Below are 25,610 nucleotides of genomic sequence, written 5' to 3'. Positions count from 1 at the left end.
GGGCAATAGATGGGTGTTTGAGAGGGAAGGACACAGGAGGCAATGACTGGGTGCTTGGAGGGGGAAGGACGCAGAGGGTAATAGATGGGTGTTTGAGGGGGAAGGACGCAGGGGGCTATGCCTGGGTGCTTGGAGGGGGAAGGACGCAGGGGGCAATAAATGGGTGCTTGGAGAAGGAAGCAGGGGACAATAGATGGGTGTTTGAGGGGGAAGTACACAGGAGGCAATGACTGGGTGCTTGGAGGGGAAAGGATGCAGGGGCAATAGATGGGTGTTTGGAGGGGAAGGACGCAGGGGGCAAAAGATGGGTGTTTGGAGGGGAAGGATGCAGGGGGCAACAGATGGGTGTTTGGAGGGGAAGGATGCAGGGGCAACAGATGGGTGTTTGGAGGGGAAGGACGCAGGGGGCAACAGATGGGTGTTTGGAGAGGAAGGCCGCAGGGGCAATAGATGGGTATTTGGAGGGGAAGGATGCAGGGTCAATAGACAGCTGTTTGGAGGGGGAAGGACGCAGGGGCAATAGACAGCTGTTTGGAGGGGGAAGGACGCAAAGGGCAATAGATGGGTGTTTGAGGGGGAAGGACGCAGGGGGAAATGACTAGCTGTTTGCAGGAGGAAGGACGCAGGGGGCAATAGATGAGTGTTTGAGGGGGGAGGACACAGGAGGCAATGACTGGGTGCTTGGAGGGGGAAGGATGCAGGGGGTAATAGATGGGTGTTTGAGGGGGAAGGACGCAGGGGCAATAAATGGGTGCTTGGAGAAGGAATCAGGGGGCAATAGATGGGTGTTTGGAGTGGAAGGACACAGGGGGCAATGAATGTGTGAGTGGAGGGGAAGCAGGGGGCAATGAATGTGTGATTGGAGAAGGAAGGGCGCAGGGGGCAATAGATGGGTGTTTGGAGGGGGAAGGATGCAGGGGGCAATAGACAGCTGTTTGGAGGGGGAAGCATGCAGAGGGCAATAGATGGGTGTTTGAGGGGGAAGGACGCAGGGGGCAATAGATGGGTGTTTGAGGGGGAAGGATGCAGGGGGCAATAGATGGGTGTTTGAGGGGGAAGGACGCAGGGGGCAATAGATGGGGGTTTGAGGGAGAAGGACGCAGGGGGCAATGACTGGCTGTTTGGATGGGGAAGGATGCAGAGGGCAATAGATGGGTGTTTGAGGGGGAAGGACGCAGGGGGCAATAGATGGGTGTTTGAGGAGGAAGGACACAGGAGGCAATGACTGGGTGCTTGGAGGGGGAAGGACGCAGGAGGTAATAGATGGGTGCTTGGAGGGGAAGGACGCAGGGGGCAATAGACAGCTGTTTGGAGGGGGAAGGACGCAAAGGGCAATAGCTGGGTGTTTGAGGGGGAAGGACGCAGGGGGTAATAGATGGGTGATTAAGGGGGAAGGACGCAGGGGGCAATGACTAGCTGTTTGGAGGGGGAAGGACGCAGGGGGCAATGACTGGCTGTTTGGAGGGGGAAGGACGCAGAGGGCAATAGATGGGTGTTTGAGGGGGAAGGACGCAGGGGGCAATAGATGGGTGTTTGAGGGGGAAGGATGCAGGGGCAATGACTGGGTGCTTGGAGGGGAAGTACGTAGGTGGCTATAGATGCGTGTTTGGAGGGGAAGGACGCAGGGGGAAATGACTGGCTGTTTGGAGGGGGAAGGACGCAGGGGGCAATAGATGGGTGTTTGAGGGAGAAGGACACAGGAGGCAATGACTGGGTGCTTGGAGGGGGAACGACGCAGGGGGTAATAGATGGGTGCTTGGAGGGGAAGGACGCAGGGGGCAATAGACAGCTGTTTGGAGGGGGAAGGATGCAAAGGGCAATAGATGGGTGTTTGAGGGGGAAGGACGCAGGGGGCAATGACTGGCTGTTTGGAGGGGGAAGGACGCAGGGGGTAATAGATGGGTGATTGAGGGGGAAGGACGCAGAGGGCAATGACTGGCTGTTTGGAGGGGGAAGCACGCAGAGGGCAATAGATGGGTGTTTGAGGGGGAAAGACGCAGGGGGCAATAGATGGGTGTTTGAGGGGGAAGGACGCAGGGGGTAATAGATGGGTGATTGAGGGGGAAGGACGCAGGGGGCAATGACTGGCTGTTTGGAGGGGGAAGCACGCAGAGGGCAATAGATGGGTGTTTGAGGGGGAAAGACGCAGGGGGCAATAGATGGGTGTTTGAGGGGGAAGGATGCAGGGGTAATGACTGGGTGCTTGGAGGGGAAGTACGTAGGTGGCTATAGATGGGTGTTTGGAGTGGAAGGACACAGGGGGCAATGGATGTGTGATTGGAGGGGAAGCAGGGGGCAATGAATGTGTGATTGGAGAAGGAAGGGCGCAGGGGGCAATAGATGGGTGTTTGGAGGGGAAGGGCGCAGGGGGCAATAGATGGGTGTTTGGAGGGGAAGGACACGGGGCAATAGATGGGTGTTTGGGAGGGTAGCCTAATGCTGATTTTTATTTTTTGTCAATTTTGCCTCAAAGACATCTTCTACAAACCTTCAGGACTAACCATTCTCCTTTTGCCAAATGCAGCTGAAATTCTTCGGTCATAGCGTCCATCCTTTGTGCCGCTTAATATGCAGCTCAGCCATATGAAATCTTTACTAATTCATTTAGTTCAGGGAGACTGAGTTTTCTTTTTATTTACCATTCATAATGCATTGCAAGATAGACATATAATTCACAGTTTAATTTTCACAATTCCAAAACATTTACCTCCGCCCCTCCCCCTCCCCCCCACAATCCAGCCGGACACTGTGTGAGCACTGAGGGGCGACGTCTCTGCACCTACTGAAGCTGGGTTACATGGTCATGCTGCTTAACACTTATCTCTACGAGTCTCGTGCAACTGTATCGGTCAAGACTGAAAGTGTTAATCTGCGTTTAGAGTGAGTTATATGCCGGTTATAAGGATTTGGGGGGAGCCATCCGTCATCGTGATAGGAACTGTTACATTGTATCAGTGCATTCTGTAAGGCTATTAGCAGGAACCTCCCAGAGATATACAGAACAATCATCCAATATTCCTGATATAAGTAACACAGCCGCATTCAGCCCACACTCCATCCACAAGATACAGAATAAGATTTGAGATTTAATATGCTCCATACGAGGTTCTGCAATGTAGCCAAATAGTCATGTGCAGCTTAATAAATCTCCAGGTTCTATCCTTCCAAAAGACACATTTTATTTCCATTTAATTTCCATTCATCGCTGGCGTATACAAAACAACTAAAAACAAACATGCTCTGGACACGGATGCACGCGTGCGTTAGCCCAATCCATAGGAATTCAATTCTCAAACACAAGAACAGACACCAAATTTAGCAAAAAAGAAAAAAAAGAACCCCCCCCCCCACAAAATAAAAACAGTCTGGTATAGATGCGGACGCTATTTCAATGTTCGTGCAGCCGAGCGATTATCGGTTAACCGCATGCGTCTTAGCCTGTGTGCGCGCACACTGCGACTGAATTGCGATCCAATGGGGCTATGATTTTATTGGGGATTTATTCACAAGTGATGGACAGACAGGGGCCATTTTGTGGGAGGTAAGAGGGGAGTGTCGGCGAAAACGCAGGCGATCCCATACGCGGAAAATATGGTGCTAGCATCCCAGCGCCCGCGCCCATTCTGCGTGGCTTTAGGATTATGTGCAAAAAGAAAAGGCAGATGTAATCCGCACAGGTCTGAGCAGATAGGAATTAGTATTTATCCCAAATGATTATTTATGGGTATTAGGGGTGCTATCATCTACAACATAGTCACAGATTATACAGAGAGAGGACAGAAAAGGGGCGTCTTGGCTGATGCACAGTATTTATTAAAATATAACTTTTATTGTTATCTTAAAAATTGTTTTATATTCATTAACAGTCCGTGAGATATTAAAAGAACAGAAAAAAGTGTAATTCAAGTTAGAAATAGTGTATTACAGTAGATTGTATGGGCAGTACAAGTCTGTATATATATATATAATAGTGGGGGAATAGGGCTAGAATTATATATTATGTTAGATGTCACGTATATACTAGTCAATTTGTTGACTACATCTATTCCTTCCCATCAATGTCATTAGTTGTTCCACATGGTCAGATATCATTAGTATGTATTTATATGTATACAACGGAGACAGTCTATAGATGTAAATACTCCTATTGTATGGATACAATTGTATTTATTACTCTTATTGACACATTTAAGGACATAGGGCCTGATTCAGAGCGAGCGCACGCTATGCACGAGACCCGGATAGCGACAGCCAAGCCGTCACTCCGGGTCTCGTACCAAAGGGGGCGTGCTGTCGATGTTGAGTGACAGCACGCCCCCTTTGGTGAGCGGGCCGGGGGCGTGGCTGCCCAGACGGAGGCCGACCCCACTGACATCACAAGTGATGTCAGTGGGAGTGCTTCCGGCTCTGTTAGAGCCAAAAGCACTCTTGGGCTTGCGGCAACGAGACCCTACCGCAAGGGTCTCGTCGCAAGCCCGATGGTTAAGACCATCGCGACCATCATCATGGCCGCTTGCATAAGCTGTGCAAGCGGCCTAGAGGCCGCAACAATAAAAAAAAACGCCCTGATTCAGAGCGTCCGGCTCTGAATCACGCCCATAGATCAAAGAGAAACAATGTTACAATTGGGAATATATTCCAGGGAGTCCGACAACTTTCCTCTCTTCCATAAATTTATACACTGTGTCAATTATCCAATCTTATTCCAAAATATGTCAGTTATTTATGTACAATAGGAATATATATGGTGTATAAACCTGATATATGTAGGACATTCACCCTTTATTTTATTCTCACCATATATATTCCTATTGTACATACATAACTGGGAAGGAATAGATGTAGTCCACAAAATGACTAGTATATATGTGACATCTAACATAATATATCATTCTAGCCCTATTCCCCCACTATTATAATTATATATATATATATATATATATATATATATATATATATATATACAGACTTGTACTGCCCATACAATCTACTGTAATACACTATTTCTAACTTGAATTAAACTTTTTTCTGTTCTTCTTAATATCTCACGGACTGTTAATGAATATAATATAATTTTGAAGATAACAATAAAAGTTATATTTTAATAAATACTGTGCATCGGCCAAGACGCCCCTTTGCTGTCCTCTCTCTGTATGGCTGTAGGATTACTCAGATGGTCGATTGTCGGAGGATCTGTGACCAGCACGGCGTATTTGCACATAGTTGCGTGGATCTGCCAGTGGGCGTCTAATTACATTTCCAGGCGGCTGTAGCATTAGCGTCCACATCTAAATCATGCCCACAGATGGCCTCATTGCATTATCTCCTTTCCTGCTTACGGAAAAGGCTCTAAACCAATCAGCTGGTTTTGTCTGGCGCCTAATTATGGCAAATCAGAGTTTCAGTCCGTACGATAAATTAATAAAAAGCTGGTTTTCGAATGTTCTTTTGGTTTAAAAAATACTACAGTTATCTCTAAACTACTCAGCAGCCAAAAAAATATCTTTCTTTAAAAAAAAAAAAAAAAAAAAAAGTTCACCAAGATCGTGTACATCGGCAAGCTGAAAGGAGAATCCGGGAGATGGACAAAATTTTGGCACTTTCTTAAGACTCTGTCCTAAAGTGCAGTCAGTGTATCAGAAGTCTCCCTTTATAAAATCTCATCCTGTATTGATTATCGTTCAATACAAAAGTGAGACTTTTTCTTTCCCACACAAAAAGAAAAAGTTTTTGTAAAATTCTGGGCTCCTAAGAACAAAAATCCACAGTTAATCCCTACCAGGATTCTGGCTGTCCGTGGTACATTGTTCTAATTGTACTTTTAAAATCCCAGTTTTGTGAAGCAACCAGATCTGGAGGAACTCCTCGGGCATAGAGTGGATCCATCGCAATGGCGGCACATCGTCATAGTAATGGTGCCTGATGGCCTTCCCGTTCAGGTCTATTTGGAAAGGCCAAAAGCCGTAGACGGTGACTTCCTCACACAAGCTTAAGGCAGCGCTGACCATGAAGAGACCCGTAGAGAGGCGTCTGGAGTGGACGCCCTTGTTCTTCCAGAACTTGCCAACGTTACGCAGGAAGTTGGGGTTGGCGAACAGCATGGTTTGGTTGGCGCTGAAGTCCATCAGGGTGTAGTAAACGCGCAGGGATGGCTCGGTGCCGTACTTAGTGGAGAAGGCCGGCATGTAGACATAGCTGGACTTGTACACCTTCAGACTCTCCACAAACGCCTTTCGGGACCACAGCAAGTTTTGGAACCTAAACAAAAAGAAAAAGTAATTTAAAATAAACAACAAACGTGACAATAACGATGAAGTACGGGAAGTTCCTGTCGCCCTTATTTTCTCTCTCCGTGGAACATGCAGCCGCTCACATATTTATATCTACTTGACCTGACAGTTTTTGGGGCTCTTGGCTTATATTCCATTTCTTTCATGTAATGATACCTTATGGGATCATTTATATTGATTGATGGGTTTATTTTGAGGAAAGTCGGGGTCTCTGCAGAAGCACTCCATTATTTTATCATCATTTTCTAAGCAGGACATGGACACCCCACGCGAAAAGGTTTTCTCACCCCACAGAGACGGTTTGGGCACCACGTGCAGTAAAACAGGTCCGATTTATGAATGATCATTTATTTATATAGCCACCATGTTAGGCAGCGCTGTACGGAGAATACTTCCTCATTGGCGCCAGCCCCATCATGACATGCATGCGTTACCGGATAAGGGCCCTCATTCAGAGCCGTTCGCTATTTGCGGTCGTTCGTTTAAAAACAAGGGGTGGCTATTCAAATGATCCGTACGCACATTGCAGTCTGTTCACACCTCTAAGTCTGAACGAACGAGCAAAACATACGCTCGTTTATTTGTTAAAAACGCCCCCTGGCCGCTCGCACCATACGTCATGTCCGCTATTTATTAGATTAATCGAGTACATCGACCAGCGTATGAACTGCTCGCTATTCTTGTGGTTGGTTTTTGCTACCACAAATTTGCGAGCAGTTCTGGCTCTAAAATAACCCAGTGACGTGGTCAATGACGCTGCTGTTTTAAATATACACACCCATAAAACGCCCGTTTTGACCTTTAAGCACGCCTGCGTTCGGATCTCCACTCCCCATTTTCAAGCACCTTCCCCTGTTACCACCCACATACGCCTCATTCTGTCACTCAAAATAGCAGGCACTCGCTATATAGCGTACAAACGATTTTCGGCCGCACTGACTGGTTCGCGCATGCGTACTAAAAACCGTACGCATGCGCAGATGTGCAAACATCGCTCGGAACGAGCGTACTGCCGCTAACGAGCGGCTCTGAATGAGGGCCAAAGTTATCTCTGAAGAATTAAATATTATTTTATTTCTGTAAATATGAAGATATAAAAACCATCTGGAGTCACACACCAGCCAATACTGAGATCTAGGGAAACTCCCAGGACGCGTGCAGGGAGTATAAGACACGCAGCTGCCGCAGGGAGGAGAGGGAGGGGTTTAGCAACACGCCTATGTCCTGCAAGAGCAGGGGAGAGGGCGAATACTTGTCAGTAAATCTACCAACAGTCAGTAAAAAGATAAATAATATTTTTATGTTAAGTAAAAATGAAGAAATAAAAATGGCGATCAGACGACGTAGGATGTACTAGTGGTTTATTGTTATAGGATTATTCTGAACATTACAACGCGCAAACTGACGTTATTGTGACTTAGATAAAGACGTGTGACCAGCCGGCTTATTACCAGTGACAGAGGACTGTCCTACAACTTTCCCCAATTCTTCTGCACTCATCTCCCATGTCGCCACTACCACGCCCCAATCACACTCAGGGGCTGATTCATACCCACTCGCAAGCGGGTCGATGTTTGCCCCCTGCGCATGCGCTTGGGCGAGACCCGGCCAGTGACGGCCGCTCCGTCGCTACGGGTCTCGCACCAAAACGTGGGAAGCTGTCGATTGTGATTGACAGCTCGCCCCGTTTTGGAGGCGGGCAGGGGGGGTGGCTACACAAACGGAGGCGTTCCCGAAGGAACGCCTGCCGTTTGTGGGAGGCACCACTGACATCACCAGTGATGTCAGTGGTGAGCTTCCTGCTCTATTTAGAGCAGGAAGCTCACTGGGGCTTGCGGGAACGAGACCCTACCACAAGGGTCTCGTTGCAAGCCCCGATGGTCGCGACCATTGCGACCATCACCTTGGCCGCTCGCGAAAGCTGTGGGTGGTCACCCACAGCTTAGCGAGCGGCCAGGAGGCCGGCTCCATAAAAAAAAAAAAAAAAAACGCCTTTATTCAGAGCGAGCGCTCTGAAAGAGCGTCCGGCTCTGAATCAGGGCCTCTGTCACAGCCTTAACCATTTCCTCCTCTCAACCTCCCTGGGATCCTCTCTCTTCCATTGTATACCTTTCTAAGCATCAGCTCCTTCCACCAGATATCCTGCTCTCTCTTTCCTCTCCCCTTCCAGGACACCAGATATCCTGCTCTCTCTTTCCTCTCCCCTTCCAGGTCACCAGATATCCGGCTCTCTCTTTCCTCTCCCCCTTCCAGGTCACCAGTGTGCTGATCTCTGCCAGTCCGTACATCCCACCCACAGATTGTACGTTACTGCCGGTAGCAGAAGAGTCTGGCAAGGAGCCAGTGACCACAATTTATGAGGCTCTGTCTAATCACCTCTGGCAATTCAGCACAGCAGATGGCCAGGGTAATGGGCAATTATATGTTCCTGCAGTATGTTAATAATATTATGGGTAAATGTGAGGAAAAGTTTTTTTTTCTTCTGAAAGGAGCAAATATGCCCCAGCGCTCAGGGAAAGACAGATCATACACCCCCAGCTCATAATCACTGTGGAGATTAATTAGTCCCGGCTTGCACCATTCACATCAGGCTAGGGGCGTAAGCTCATGCCATGCACCTGGAGGCAAAATAGATGGTTTTGCTCACCCTCCTTCTTCCCAGTGGCTCCAGTACTCCAGTGTCTCTCTAACTACAGCCAGCCCCCTGTTTCACCAGTACCCCAGTGTCTATCCAGCCGACCCCCTATCTTTACAGCCAGTCCCCACTGTCTCCCCAGTAGCCCCCACTCTTTCCTGCCATCACCCCAATGTCTCTCCAGCCAACTCCCCTCTGTCTCTCCTGCCAGCTCCCCTCTGTCTCTCCAGCCAGGCCCCCTCTGTCTCTCCAGCGAGGCCCCCTCTGTCTCTCCAGCCAGGCCCCCATCTGTGTAGATAATTTATCTGTGTGCCCCTGCTGCCCTCATGACAGCAGACACCCAGAGCCCAGTGACTTTACTGCCTCCGGCAGTTCCGCCTCTGCATCAGGCACAAAACAATCCTAAACATTGTTCTTAGAGGTCAGTGAACGACCTGTACATCCCTATATTGTCTGTCATGGATCCTGGAGGATCTGAACCTGAATGAAGCTGCGTCCTCTAGGCTGAAATAAAGGAACTTATTCCTGAGTACAATTCTGCAATCATTCATCACCCAGGACCAGTACAAAGATATAAACTAACCTTCTCCTAGCTGGCCTCCCAGTCTCCCACCTCTCTCCACTACAATCGGTCCTCAATGCTGCTGCTCGGCTCATCTTCCTCTCCAGACGTTCTACACCTGCTTCCCCTCTCCTTCGAGCCCTGCACTGGCTCACCTTCCCCTTCAGATGCCAATTCAAGGTTCTTACACTCGCCTACAAAGCCCTCACCAAATCCTCTCCCACTTACATCTCTGACCTCATCTCCCTTCACACTCCCGCCCGTCCACTTCGCTCAGCAAATGTATGCCACCTCTCTTGCCAACTGATTACTTCCTTTCACTCCCACCTCCAAGATTTTGCCTGTGCTGCTCCCCACCTTTGGAACTCTCTCCCTCTCCCCATCAGACTCTCCACCTCTCTACAAATCTTCAAATGGGCTCTCAAGACCCCCTACTTCATCATAGCCTTCCAGCTCTCATCCTAACCCACTTCGTGCTCTTTCCTCTCTATCTACCCCTTCTGTGTCACACCTGTCTGTCTGCCCCTCCCCTTCTGTGTGACGCCTGTCTGCCTGCCCCTCCCCTTCTGTGTCACGCCTGTCTGTCTGCCCCTCCCCTTCTGTGTCACGCCTGTCTGTCTGCCCCTCCCCTTCTGTGTCACACCTGTCTGTCTGCCCCTCCCTTTCTGTGTGACGCCTGTCTGTCTGCCCCTCCCCCTCTGTGTCACACCTGTCTGTCTGCCCCTCCCTTTCTGTGTGACGCCTGTCTGTCTGCCCCTCCCCTTCTGTGTCACACCTGTCTGTCTGCCCCTCCCTTTCTGTGTGACGCCTGTCTGCCCCTCCCCTTCTGTGTCACACCTGTCTGTCTGCCCCTCCCCTTCTGTGTGACGCCTGTCTGTCTGCCCCTCCCCTTCTGTGTGACGCCTGTCTGCCTGCCCCTCCCCTTCTGTGTCACGCCTGTCTGCCCCTCCCCTTCTGTGTCACGCCTGTCTGTCTGCCCCTCCCCTTCTGTGTCACACCTGTCTGTCTGCCCCTCCCTTTCTGTGTGACGCCTGTCTGTCTGCCCCTCCCCCTCTGTGTCACACCTGTCTGTCTGCCCCTCCCTTTCTGTGTGACGCCTGTCTGTCTGCCCCTCCCCTTCTGTATCACACCTGTCTGTCTGCCCCTCCCCTTCTGTGTCACGCCTGTCTGTCTGCCCCTCCCCTTCTGTGTCACGCCTGTCTGTCTGCCCCTCCCCTTCTGTGTCACACCTGTCTGTCTGCCCCTCCCATTAGAATGTAAGCTCTCACGAGCAGGGACCTCTTCCCTCATGTGCTTCTCCTTACACTTTCGTCTACTCCTTACTCCCCATAAGGGCACCTAACACGTCTCTGCCAACTCCCGGCAGCTTATTGTGAGTGCTCTAATCACTATTGCAGCAATGTATATACATTGTGTCCTTGTCCTGCACTGTAAGTTACTCGTTCCTTATTCACTTATTAGTTTATGTACTGTGTAAGGCGCTGCGGAACACTTGTGGCGCCATATAAATAAATGATAGTAATAAATGATAATAATAAATGATTTTCAAGCAAACACCTCTTCTGAGATAACTTACCTTTTGTCTATAATCGAGGGATTTGCCGTCACCAGCTGAGTCCTAGTTCCCACGTCCGGACTGTATTCGCTGCCCAGCGGTGGAAGGTTACACCTGTAGAGACAATGTGCGACTACGTTATTTCCCCAGCATGGAATATGAAGATAAGCAATACCGCATTTATACCGAAATTCCAGGTATGACCCGGAGGTTGGAACAGGGTTCCAATCCGGATCAGACCCGGAATTTCCCCAGCGCCGACCCAGGATATTCCCAAGTCGGCACCGTTCACACCGGAGCCGGGTCTGCAGTGACCCGGCTTTTCCGGCGTTGAAGTGGACGCTTGGAAATGACGTCATCTCCAAGCGCCACTGAAGCCGGCCAATAGCCAGGCATGCGGCACGATCCAGGTCACCGTGACGCGCAGCAAACCGTTTACACTCCAGGGTTTCATGGGTTATTCCTGTATTAAACCCTGCAAGTTACCTGGGTTGGATTACGGGGTCACTCCACCCAGGAATCCAACCATCTCCCCTTTTACACCAAGGAGGTACCCGGGTTTTAGCTCTGGTGTAAAAGGGGTATAAATGTGCCACGTCAGCATCACGCCGGACATAGAACCAGGGAAACAGTGTTTACAAGAATGACCCCAGATTTATAACAGCCCCTATTACTAATTGTACATTGCCGAGCGTTCTCCTCAGGACATGGGAAACTAATAAAGTTTTATCTAATTATAATAATTTCAGAACATGACATCTATCACCTGTTATGTGTAATTATTCTAATAGGTAACCAGCTATTTCTATACGGAAGCCATGTAGTAGTTACTTTGTTATAAGGATTCTCTCCAGTCTATAGACATGATTTATTTCCAGTGCTAGATGTATGGTATGAGTTGCCAGTTTACTTAATCCATTTTATTTCTAGCTTTCTTTTGGATGGCCAATGGGGGGTTTTCATTAGTGTCCACACTAGCCTGCATCTCTGAATAAGTATCATTATCCAGGCTGGAGATTGCTTTTTTTTTTTCAAAGTGCAGCTTTTTTTTTTAAGTGCTTAACTGTAATGTTATACCTGCGTTATACCTGTGTTACACCTGCGTTACACCTGCGTTATACCTGTGTTACACCTGCGTTACACCTGCGTTATACCTACGTTATACCTGCGTTACACCTGTGTTATATCTGTTGTCGAAACTGGATTATTGGCTGAGACAAGATCAGTTTGAAATTGAATCGCAGCAACACCATCTTGCGACTGGCCGCAAGACGCCATTATGCGAAATGGCCGCCTAAGCGCCATTTTAGATAAACTCACTTTAGTACATGTGACGATAATACTATTCGCATCATGCGAATGCATCTGTGACCATCGCCATAGGTTACGGCGATTCACCAAAAGCCCATTTCATTACTTTACGTATTATAAAGGATATATATTTCAGAAATGGCTTTACAGTATGCCAAAATTGGATTGCACTAGTTGAACAGAGCAAATGCCCAAGTGACAACTAGCTTGTGTAGATAAGTTTCCTGGATAACGTCTGCTCTCACTCCAGGTGGCCCGGCTAGAATACACACCTTACATTAGCAAGCTTCCTGCAATGAAATAACTTCAAAGCCTAGAGTGTTATCTTAGGTTTGACTCTTGTAGCTGGCTTAATTTTCATCCACACAAGAGTCTGGGAGAATAAAGAGCTTTTTCTTTTGAGCCTGGGAAAGGTGGGGGCTGCTGAGATAGGGGGCATGTGGAACTACAATGCTCAGCAATCCACACTGCTAGGTGTTCACTTAGTAAGTGAGATTTAAGTGCACCATTTCTCATACACACATTAATACGCACAATTGCGCTGGTAACTAATCGCATATTAGCGAATGCATAAGATCCTGTATGAAAACACTGTTTTATTAGCTTCATGCGCACGCATCTGCCCCAAGTTAACTAGCATCTTTATATCAAACCCTGCATACTCACACATTACATATCCACATAAAAGGTTTAATAAGCTTTAAGGTATAAGATTTAAGTTGGTTCAGTTAGTATAAATGCTGTGAAATAAAGATATTTGGTAACTAAGGTTTTATACATGCTAAGGAAGTCGTGTTTGGTTTCGTACTGATGCGTACTCTTTCAACAGAATTCCGGTGTTATCGGTGTGGAGATCGCAGAGACTTCAAGCAACAAAATGTATATTATATGAACAACTGTTAGGATGATTGCATGGGGCGGGAGGGCAGAGACCCCCAGTTGTTGGAGGCTGGGTTGAGTCTATTTGAACCAGCCTGTTAAACGCTCTGTAACAGATGCTTCCCCCATGGGAACCAATAGCATCAGCAACAAACTTCTCTATTGTCCTGTCTATTCTGAGGTGGTATAAACATGTGTGCTCCAACACTGGGTCTTTAGTCTTCTTGCTGAATGACGACGGGGTCTCTTGCTGATACCTAACATCTGGACCAGAAAGCGCGGCGTATGTATACTGTACTTGGGGTCTGTATAATTCCTTTGCGTCTAATTGTGTATGGATCAATAGCGTGTAACTGACTGTACTTTTTACTTAAATAATACTTTGTGCTTCGGAACCACACGTTCCAAGTCTGGAGTCTTTTATTTACTGTATGACTGCGTACGCAAATTGGTGTCATCCTTAGAGGTTTATAGGTAGGATTTTAGAAGGCACAGGCAGGGGTATATAGAGGTTCAATTTCAATATCGTTACTGTGTTACACCTGCGTTACACCTGTGTTATACCTGTGTTATACCTGCGTTATACCTGTGTTATACCTGCGTTACACCTGTGCTATACCTGTGTTATACCTGTGTTATACCTGTGTTATACCTGTGCTATACCTGTGTTATACCTGCGTTATACCTGCATTATATCTGTGTTATACCTGTGTTATACCTGCGTTACACCTGTGCTATACCTGTGTTATACCTGTGTTATACCTGCGTTACACCTATGTTATACCTATGTTATACATAGTGTTCACTCTAGCTCCGGCGGCAGGCAGGGCGCCAGAGCTAGAGAGGGCAACCTTGTGCGCGCGCTGTCGGCACGCGCGCCCGAAAAGGGGGCGTGTCTATAAGACGCGTCCCCTTTTCGTCATACTTGGGGGCATGCCCAGCGCTTACGGACATGCCGGGCAGCCCCCAAGCGCTGCAGAAAGGGAGAATAGATGCCGGGCGCATGCGCCCGGCGTCTATTCTCCGGCGGTGACCGGGTCACCGCATGTTTCTCCACCCGCGGAACACTGCGTCCCGTGGGTGAGAACGGCACCCGCAGGCTGTGAGGGCAGGGCGCTTTTTGCCCCCCTCCTGGAGGGCAGGGTGCTTTTTGCCCTATAGAAGGAGGGCAGGGCGCCGCGCCCCGCTAAAACAGCCTAGCGGGAACGCTGTTATACCTGTGTTATACCTGTGTTACACCTGTGTTATACCTGTGTTATACCTGTGTTACACCTGTGTTATACCGGCGTTACACCTGTGTTATACCGGCGTTACACCTGTGTTATACCTGCGTTATACCTGTGTTACACTGAAGACAAACAGAAGGAGGATACTCTACGTTCTCACATTCAACAATATACTCAATATAAGGACAAACTTGCATCAAAAATTGTGAGTTCAAAAACTCATCACAACAAACCTCTGCTGTTTACATACAATATCCAGGACTGTTACTACTGGACTCCCTGCGCGGTCACGGCAAGAACTCAACACTTCTATTGCTATTTATAATCCTGGCCTTCTGATTCTCACATACATCTCAATGTATATCGTACTTGTGCCCATGTCAGTTTGCCTCTTTCCACTTGGAAGTACTGTCTTGTATCTTAGCTCTCTTGCCTAGCCTCACATCCTCTATCTGCTTACAGTCTACGTTATTATTCACATTCTGCACACGTTAGATCCCCACTTTTATTCAGCTCAATAACAACCTTGTGTTACAGTGCATACGTATTTACCAACACTGTTCTCTCACTCTCGCTTCTCTACAAATCTCTGTCACTTTCTCTCGCAGTCATATCTCATTTATATTTCCAGTCCCTCTAGTTTACTTATAAACACCATGACAAGGTTTTCTTCAACTCCCCTCCTTCACTCAGTCGCTATCTAATCCTCTGTTCTGCCCTCTGCTTCCACCTTTATCCTTTTCCCCTTGTATCCTCCACCTCCTCCTCCTCCCCTCCTCTGTCTGCCTACTTTCCCCTTACTCTCCCATTACTCCACTTTCATCCTGTTCTACTCCCCCTTTGTCCTACTACCCCACCGCTAATCCCTCCTCTTACACTCCTCTCCCTAGGCGGGATGCAGTAACAATTAACCGCCAGACATCGCATTTATTTTGTACTGATCGCATATGCACTAACACGCTGGTCGGGGAACAGGGGTAAATTACCCCAAATGGGGTAAAAATGAAATTCCTTGCGGTAATGGACGGACAGCCGGGCATGCATATTAATCATTGCATGCCCGGCTGTCCGTCTATTACCCCCAGGAATGGAGGTCACTGGCGACGGGTGCGGCACCAGTGTCCTCCAGCCCGGCACCGCAGGGAGGCTCTAAGCCAGACGCCCGCTGGGATGTTATTACCAGCGAGCGCCCGGCGCCTTCCATGCAGCGCCGCGTTAGCCGGTAGCTGGAGTTCTCTTCTGAACTCCAGCTTCCGGCTCTCCCCATGCGTCACTATGGGAGAGATGTCATGTCGGCTCTCCCATAGTTCCGTGGAGCAGCCGGGCGGACAGGATGGTGGCGGATGCAGGAGCGGGGATTAAGGTAAGTGCTTTTTTTTTTTTTCTTTGTACAAGCGGAACTACAGGGGCACTATATGGGGCACTACTACAGGGGCATTATATGGGGGCTCTACTACAGGGGCATAACTATGAGGGCACTACTACAGGGGCACTATATGGGGCACTGCTACAGGGGCATTATATGGGGGCACTACTACAGGGGCATAACTATGGGGGCACTACTACAGGGGCACTATATGGGGGCACTGCTACAGGGGCATTATATGGGGGCACTACTACAGGGGCATAACTATGGGGGCACTACTACAGGGGCATTATATGGGGGTATAACTATGGGGGCACTACAACAGGGGCATTATATGGGGGAATAACTATGAGGGCACTACTACAGGGGCACTATATGGGGCACTACTACAGGGGCATTATATGGGGCACTGCTACAGGGGCATAACTATGGGGGCACTATTACAGGGGCACTATGGGGGCTCTACTACAGGGGCACTATATGGGGCACTATATGGGGGCACTGCTACAGGGGTATTATATGGGGGCACTATTACAGGGGCATAACTATGGGGGCACTTCTACAGGGGCATTATATGGGGATATAACTATGGGGGCACTACAACAGGGCATTATATGGGGGCATAACTATGGGGGCAATACTACAGGGGCATTATATGGAGGCACTACTATATGATTTTCTTCCCTTCAAATCAAGGGGGTAACGTCGGCGTATCTAAATATATTTTGGGGTAAAAGGTAAAAAAGTTCCCTGACCCCTGCACTAACCTATGCGATCAGCAGCACAAAGGACAGCTCTTCCGATAAGAGCCGTCTTTGCGATCTGTGTCGCCTCGTGGACTTCCGGGTTTATGACCCGGGAGTCCATCTGCGCATGTGCAGAGTGATGTGGCGGCCGCGAGGCATGCTGGATCCCTCATACCAGCGCGATGCGGTAGAAGCCCATAGGCTTCTATAGGATAATGCCAGCAAAGGCTGGCGTTACCCTCCACATCGGAGCCCGGCGGACCAGGTGAATGATGCATACGGAAAATGCGGTCAACGGGGATTTTACCGCATTTTTAGTTTACTGCATCCCGCCCCTGTCACTTCACCCCACTGCCATCCACATCTTCCTCCCTGCCCACCTCCTATAGGTTCCCTTTCTAGCTCAGGTGCCCGCACCATCGCTACACTCAATTATTTTGGTCCCCCAAAATTAATCTCACCTCCACGTTACAGCAACCCGGATAATCTTATTCACATCTCCCCCACAATCACTATCTCTCTATCCTGTGCCCTCTGGAATGCCAGGTCAGTCTGTAATAAACTGGTCCCCACCCATGACCTTTTCACCTCCAACTCCCTACAACTCCTAGGCATTACTGAAACCTGGATCTCACCCTCTGACACCACTTCTCCTGCTGCTCTATCCTCTGGGGGCCTCACCTTCTCCCACACCCCCCGGCCTGGGGGTCGCCATGGTGGTGGTGTTGGGGTCCTTCTATCCAACAGTTATTTCTACCAGCTAATACCCTCAGAACCAACCCTTACATTCCCCACATTTGAGGTCCATGCTATACGCCTCTTCCAACCAGTAAACCTCAGAGTAGCTGTCATTTACTGTCCCCCCTCCAAGTTCCTTGACAACTTCGCTTCCTGGCTCCCTCACTTTCTCTCCTCAGATCTTCCCTCCATTATCCTAGGTGACTTTAATATTCCAATTGACATTCCTACAGAATACTCTGCCGCTAAACTCCTCACCCTCACATCGTCATTTGATCTCTCCCAATGGACCTCCTCACCCTCCCATGTAAGTGGGCACTCACTTGACCTGGTCTTCACTCACCATTGTGATATTTCTGTTTACTCCGATTCCCCCTCTCTGACCATCACCTTTTCTCTTTTAACCTATCCCTCTCTCCTTCCCCTCCTCTACCTCCTAAGACCACCATCACTAAGTGTAACATTGAGGCTATTGACACAGTTGCTGCTGTACTTGCTTCTCTCCCCTATCCTCTCTCTCTCTCCTGCGCTGAACAAGCCATTTCCCTGTACAATTCCTCCCTTACTTCTGCTCTTGACTCTGTTGCTCCGGCAATAACTACTCACCCTCGCAGATCCACACCACAACCCTGGCATTCCAAATACACCAGATACCTGCAAAAGTGTTCACGAACTGCCGAGCGTCAGTGGAAGAAATCACGCTCTTGCGCAGACTTCCTACATTTCAATTTTATTCTTTCATCCGACAGTGCTGCCTTGTCACTCTCCAAACAAACATATTTCAAGAACCTCATCTCCTCCCAGTCCTTAAACCTCCGGCGTCCTGCCACTTTCAACTCCCTTCTCTGCCCTTCCCCTCCTCGCTCTCTGCCCTTGACTTTGTCACCTACTTTACATCTAATATTTACTCCATACATGAGGACACCATATCCCATCAGACCCTCTACAATCCTACACCTCCTTTTTCTGACCACCCCTCCCCATCTCTCACCAACTCTGACAACCTTCTCCATCGTTTCTGGAGAGGAAGTCATGGCCCTCATCCGGTCCTCCCCTCCTTCCACCTCCCCGCTTGATCCTATTCCTTCCCGTCTCTTCTGTTACCTGTCTCCTTCTGCTTCTTCCCATCTTGCCCTTGTCTCCCCCATTTTTAAAAACCTACACTTGATCCTAACATACTCTCCAACTACCGACCAATCTCTCTCCTCCCTTTTGCTTCCAAACTCCTTGAGAGTATTACTTACAACTTCCTTACCACCTTTTTTTCCTTTCCTCCCACTCCCTCCTTGACTCATTTCAATCTGGCTTCCGTTCTCTCCACTCCACTGAAATTGCCCTCACGAAAGTATACAATTACCTCCTTGCTGCAAAATCCAAGGGTCACTACTCTCTGCTCATTCTCCTTGACCTCTCTGCTGCATTTGACACTGTAGACCACCATCTCCTCCTGCAAATCCTTCACTCTCTTGGTTTACGTGACACTGCCCTCTCCTGGCTGTCCTCCTACATCTCTGATCGTTCCTTCTCTGTCTAACAGTAGGAGTTACCCAAGGTTCTGTTCTTGGACCTCTCCATTTCTCCCTATATACGTCCACTTTTGGTGAACTCATTAACTCCTTTGACCTCCAATATCATCTCTATGCTGATGATACTCAAATATACCTTTCCACCTCTGACCTCTCCCCCTCGCTCCTCACCAGTATCTCCAACTGTCTCTCTGCTGTCTCTTCATGGATGTCCCAGCGCTGTCTAAAACTTAACATGTCTGAGTCTGAGCTGATCATCTTCCCACCCTCTTCCATTACCTCACTTCCCACAATTAAATTATCAATTGATGGCACAACTATCTCCTCTATCCCCAAAGTGCGCTGTCTTGGCGTTATCCTGGACTCCTCCCTCTCCTATAAACCACACATTCAGCACCTCTCGCAGTCCTGCCGTTTCCACCTAAAAAATATATCCAGGATTAGACTTACCTCACCCAGGGTGCCACTAAAACCCTCATCCACTCACTGTCATCTCCAGGTTGGACTACTGTAACCTTCTCCTAGCTGGCCTCCCAGTCTCCCACCTCTCTCCACTACAATCGGTCCTCAATGCTGCTGCTCAGCTCATCTTCCTCTCCAGACGTTCTACATCTGCTTCCCCCCTCATTCAAGCCCTACACTGGCTCCCCTTCCCCTTCAGATGCTAATTCAAGGTTCTTACACTCGCCTACAAAGCCCTCACCCAATCCTCTCCCACTTACATCTCTGACCTCATCTCCCTTCACACTCCCGCCCATCCACTTCGCTCAGCAAATGCATGCCGCCTCTCATGCCGACTGATTACTTCCTCCCACCTCCAAGATTTTGCCCGTGCTGCTCCCTACCTTTAGAATGCTCTCCCTTTCCCTATCAGACTCTCCACCTCTCTACAAATCTTTAAACGGGCTCTCAAGACCCATTACTTCATCACTGCCTTCCAGCTCTCATCCTAACCCACCTCATGCTCTTTCCTTCCTATCTTCCCCTTCTGTGTCACGCCTGTCTGTCTACCCCTCCCCTTTAGAATGTCAGTTCTCACGAGCAGGGACCTCTTCCCTCATGTGCTTCTCTCTATACTTTCTTCTACTCCTTACTCCCCATTAGGGCACCTAACACGTGACTGTAATAATCGCTATTTCAGCAATGTATATAAATCGTGTCCTTGTCCTGCACTGTAATGTACTGTAAGTTACTTGTTTCTTGTTCACCTATTAGTTCTATGTACTCTGTAAGGCGCTGCGGAACACTTGTGGCGCCATATAAATAACGGATAATAATATAGGAAGACTGACCATTCTGTTATTGTGCTTTCTTTAAATTTAGATAGTTGTATTATATGCTTCATATTTCCATGACTTCTATTACAGGAAAACTACCCCCATTATATACCCCCATTATACATCATAACAAAGCGTCTGACTAATAAAATATTTATCTTTATCTCTTCTGTGAAGAGTTTTGTAGGAAATGACAATGTTACCGTGGAGGGTTTATTACTTTTTCTGACGATATTCTGTCACTAACAGACGCGTTCATCACGTCAGTGACGCATAATGCTCGGACATTGTAACGACACATCTCATGTGATACAATGTTACATCTCCCAGCAGACAAGAGGAATCCGCAATACATCATATCGTGCTATTCCAGCATGAGCCGTATAACGCGCAGCGCCCAGGAAATCGCCTGGAGGTGCGGGGTCTCTTACCGTATAACAAAGTCGGCTTCATCAATATGCTTCCCGCATCTGCTCCCTTTCAGTATCCCGCCATTGCCCACCACAGAGCACTTCTTCAGGGGCAGTTTGAATGGAGTATCCTGGCAAAAGAGACAATAGTGTTTACCTGCTGTACTTAGTGATACAATGTTGCAGCAGGGGAGGGCAATGGGTGCGGTTATTAACCTGGCAAACGGATGAAATGAGCTGCGCAGGAATCCCCCTCTGGGAACCACTCACCCCTATCTTCTTTTAATGCCCTTTTCATGTGTTAACAAATGTGTGATAAGCTCATTAATTTATTAATTCAATTAGAAATTATGCAAAATCTCTCATTCCGGAGCGTTGTACCAGAGAGGGGGATTCCTGCGCAGTAATCTCGCACAAATGAGCTTCTGTTTTGATTTTCTGCAAATCGATAAAAAAAAATCTTTAATATAATTGCAATAAAAATGTTGTTTCGCATTTACTTTCAGAGAATAAACAGTCACTTCAAAGGAACAATTCACAAAATGTCCCTTTTTTTGGTAAATATTTTAGAAATAGAATTAATTTCATAATGACAACTTTGTATTGAATTACACATCTTTTTTTGGTTGCTGAGTCAGGGGACGCCCCACGCTGCTATACGCAGGAGCATGACACTCCTTGGTTTGCGTGTTGGGCTATAGGAGCAGGTCATTCCTCTGTGGTTTGCGTGTTGGGCTATAGGAGCAGGTAATTCCTCCGTGGTTTGCGTGTTGGGCTATAGGAACATGTCATTCCTCTGTGGTTTGCGTGTTGGGCTATAGGAACATGTAATTCCTCCGCGTTGTGCGTGTTGGACTATAGGAGCAGGTCATTCCTCTGTGGTTTGCGTGTTGGGCTATAGGAGCAGGTCATTCCTCCGTGGTTTGCGTGTTGGGCTATAGGAACATGTCATTCTTCCGTGGTTTGCGTGTTGGGCTATAGGAATAGGTAATTTCTCAGTGGCTTGTGTGTTGGGCTATAAGGGACATGTCATTCCTCGGTGGTTTGCGTGTTGGGCTACAGGAGCAGGTCATTCCTCCGTGGTTTGCGTGTTGGGCTACAGGAGCAGGTCATTCCTCCGTGGTTTGCGTGTTGGGCTATCTCCCTCAAGCGATAGAGGATGTGGCTACAAGTCAGTGGGACCCACCGGGAATTGCACGGAATCCCAGTCGGTCCAGTCCGAGCTTGTGCCAATTCCTTTCTCAGAAAAACCTGCAGCACAAAGAGATCGCAGCGAAACAGACACCTATGTAAGACCCAGACCTCTACCATCTTATGTGAATGCCCAGGGTTCTGTGGGGCATGAAGGGCCCACCAGGGCATGCGGTGCTGGGACCAAGCTTAATGTGTGTGGCCAGCCACCAGATGGGGTGTGGTGTGCCACCACAGAGGGACTTGGCCAACCATTAGAGAGGACATGTCAAGAGCAGGGTCCCTTTATAGAGGAGGGGGCAGGGGTGTGTCAGGTCCACCCACTTTGACTGGCATTATGGCTAATCTTGGTGTAGTTTCCATAGAAACAATCCAAGCACCCAAGTTCATCCATGATCCTGCTCCACCAAGTTACTGAGGTGGTGGATACCTCAGGTGGTGGGACCCACCAGGGATTTCCCCTGTACACCTGAAGGCCACTCTGACCCTCTCAGTGAGGCCTTCTTGTAGCCGGACAGCAGGGATTTATGCCGAAGTGCTATGGTATACAAACACGTGAGCCGCGTATTAGCATAGGGACTATGGGCCTGATTCAGACCCGGTCGCAAGCGCTGAGCGCTCGCAACCCGGTCGATGGTGGCCCACAGCGCATGCAAACGTCGGAGCCGGCTCCGTCGTGCGCATGTGCGAGACCTGGCTAGCGACGGGCAATCCGTCGCTCCGGGTCTCGCAACAAAGAGGGCGAGCTGTCGATGTTGAGTGACAGCTCGCCCCCCTTGGTGGGCAGGCCGGGGAAGTGGCTGCCCAAACGGAGGTGTTCCCATGAGAACGCCTGCTGTTTGGGGGCGGCCCCACTGACATCACAAGTGATGTCAGTGGAGAGATTCCGGCTCTGTTAGAGCCGAAATCTCTCTGAGGCTTGCGGCCACGAGACCCTACCACAGGGTCTCGTCGCAAGCCCGATGGTCACGATGGTCTTGACCATCGCGACCATCAACCTGGCCGCTCGCTATAGCTGTGGGTGGTCACCCACAGCTATGCGAGCATCCAGGAGGCCGCACACAAAAAAAAAAATAGAAACGCCCTGATTCAGGGCCTCTGGGAGGATACACTGTATATACTAAATACTATACTATTTTTCTATACTGTATGTTTCAAATACTTTAACCCAACAACATCTCTGCTTCATCGTCTTTAATGGGATCCTGCAGGTAATGACTGAGCTGTTTACTCACCTGCGGGAAGAGGTTGTATGTTGCGTTGTCGATAGTTAACGAATATAAGAATTCACCATCAAACCAGAGGTTCTCGCCCACCGGGGTGTTCATTTTTGTCATGGAAAAGAGTTGTCCAGGGTCACAGCAATTGTTTAACAGTTTCCTGAAAGAGACAAACGTAACCTTATCAGGAGCCACCAAAGGAACAGTTTTAAAATAACTCAAATATATCGTCTACCACAATAGTGATGCGTGTGGGTAAGGACATACATGACACAAACATCACACCTCCCAGTATTCTACGTTCATGAATCGTAGCCTCCAAAAAACAGGTCGTGGTCACCCCACCTGCTATATACCCTACCGCAGTCTTTGTACCAGCGCACAGAACTTCCAACATTCTCAGGAGTGGGGACAAAGGGCCTGATTCAGAGGCACACGCTATTTGCGTGTGCTCGCTCTGAATCAGGTCCTTTTTTTTTTTTCTTAGTTTCGGCCTCCAGGCCGCTCGCATAGCTGTGGGTGACCAGCCACAGCTTGCGAGGAGACACTGTAGTAGGGTCTCAGGTCTCGCAAACCCAAGTGGACTTCCTGCTCTAATAGAGCAGGAAGTCCACTACTGACATCACGAGTGATGTCAGTAGGGCCGCCCACAAACGCCAGGCGTTCCTAAGGGAACGCCTGCATTTCTGCAGCCACCTCCCCCTCCCCGTCTACAAAACGGGGCGAGCTGTCAATCAACATCGACAGCCGCCCCGTCTTGTAATGAGCCCCGGAGCGACAGAGCTGCCGTCGCTCGCTAGGGCTCGCACATGCATACGCCGAAGACGGTCGCATGCACAGGGGCCAAACATCAACCCGCTTGTGAGAGCTATGCGCTCGCGAGTGGGTCTGAATCAGGCCCAAAGTCTTCAATAGCAGAACCATTTAACCCTGTCAACCTAAAAACATATCTACAGAATGATGGTTGACCTAATGACCATGTCAACTTGGGGACACCAGGAAATGTAATGATAATAAGAGTAATAACTCATTCCTTAATATTTGCTGTGTAACCACCAAGAGATGCTCACTAGCACTGTGATCTTGCACTCAGCCCATCCTCTTGCACAAGAGATACTCACTAGCACTGTGATCTTGCAGCCAGCCCATCCTCTTGCACAAGAGATGCTCACTAGCACTGTGATCTTGCAGCCAGCCCATCCTCTTGCACAAGAGATGCTCACTAGCACTGTGATTTTGCAGCCAGCCCATCCTCTTGCACAAGAGATGCTCACTAGCACTGTGATCTTGCACTCAGCCCATCCTCTTGCACAAGAGATACTCACTAGCACTGTGATCTTGCACTCAGCCCATCCTCTTGCACAAGAGATGCTCACTAGCACTGTGATCTTGCAGCCAGCCCATCCTCTTGCACAAGAGATGCTCACTAGCACTGTGATCTTGCAGCCAGCCCATCCTCTTGCACAAGAGATGCTCACTAGCACTGTGATCTTGCAGCCAGCCCATCCTCTTGCACAAGAGATGCTCACTAGCACTGTGATCTTGCACTCAGCCCATCCTCTTGCACAAGAGATACTCACTAGCACTGTGATCTTGCACTCAGCCCATCCTCTTGCACAAGAGATGCTCACTAGCACTGTGATCTTGCAGCCAGCCCATCCTCTTGCACAAGAGATGCTCACTAGCACTGTGATCTTGCAGCCAGCCCATCCTCTTGCACAAGAGATGCTCACTAGCACTGTGATCTTGCAGTCAGCCCATCCTCTTGCACAAGAGATGCTCACTAGCACTGTGATCTTGCACTCAGCCCATCCTCTTGCACAAGAGATGCGCACTGTGATCTTGCAGCCAGCCCATTGTCTTGCACAAGAGATGCTCACTAGCACTGTGACCATGCAGCCAGCCCATTGTCTTGCACAAGAAATGCTCACTATGCGATGAACCACATTTATCTGTCTAGCTCCTGAAACCCAATTCTGTGATGTCACCATGGCGCCTGTAACCTCTTGCGTTACGTTACCAGTTTACACATTGCTGCGTTTAATCATGGAAACAGAGAGCTTGGAACGGAGGAACATACACAGCAGGCTACAAGACACATCCATGAGAATAATGTCTTATATATACATAGGCTTACCATATCATCCCTTTATATAAACATAGGCTTCTCATACTATCCCTTTATATATACATAGGCTTACCATATCATCCCTTTATATATACATAGGCTTACCATATCATCCCTTTATATATACATAGGCTTACCATATCATCCCTTTATATATACATAGGCTTACCATATCATCCCTTTATATATACATAGGCTTACCATATCATCCCTTTATATAAACATAGGCTTACCATATCATCCCTTTATATATACATAGGCTTACCATATCATCCCTTTATATATACATAGGCTTACCATATCATCCCTTTATATATACATAGGCTTACCATATCATCCCTTTATATATACATAGGCTTACCATATCATCCCTTTATATAAACATAGGCTTACCATACTATTCCATTATATATATTGTATATAGGCTTACCATACTAGTATTAGTATTTGCACTAGCATCTGACCCATGCTGCATGCAAGACATCTGCCAGACAGCGGCTCCCCTCACTGTACAGGTGCCTCTGAATCTACATGCCCACCACACTCCCAT

At 48.4% G+C, this 25,610-nt stretch overlaps 1 protein-coding gene across 1 annotated transcript in view; it reads right to left on the bottom strand.

Annotated features, from left to right (window-relative positions):
* Positions 1-5,109: 5,109 nt before the first annotated feature.
* Positions 5,110-25,610, bottom strand: part of ST8SIA1 (ST8 alpha-N-acetyl-neuraminide alpha-2,8-sialyltransferase 1) — a 99,218-nt gene continuing 78,717 nt past the window's right edge. The window contains exons 2-5 of the mRNA XM_088454782.1: positions 22,948-23,092; positions 20,543-20,652; positions 11,064-11,156; positions 5,110-6,258 (exon numbers count right to left, since the gene is read on the bottom strand). Of these exons, the coding sequence (XP_088310908.1) occupies positions 5,769-6,258; positions 11,064-11,156; positions 20,543-20,652; positions 22,948-23,092 (838 nt within the window). The 3' untranslated portion in view covers positions 5,110-5,768. The remainder of the gene's footprint in view (positions 6,259-11,063; positions 11,157-20,542; positions 20,653-22,947; positions 23,093-25,610) is intronic.

Source organism: Taudactylus pleione, unplaced genomic scaffold (genome assembly GCF_031769625.1).
Source record: "Taudactylus pleione unplaced genomic scaffold, aTauple2 ptg000632l, whole genome shotgun sequence".
Taxonomy (NCBI): Eukaryota; Metazoa; Chordata; class Amphibia; order Anura; family Myobatrachidae; genus Taudactylus; species Taudactylus pleione.
The sequence above is the reverse complement of the archived record's forward strand: the minus strand, read 5'-3'. Positions and strand labels throughout refer to the sequence as shown.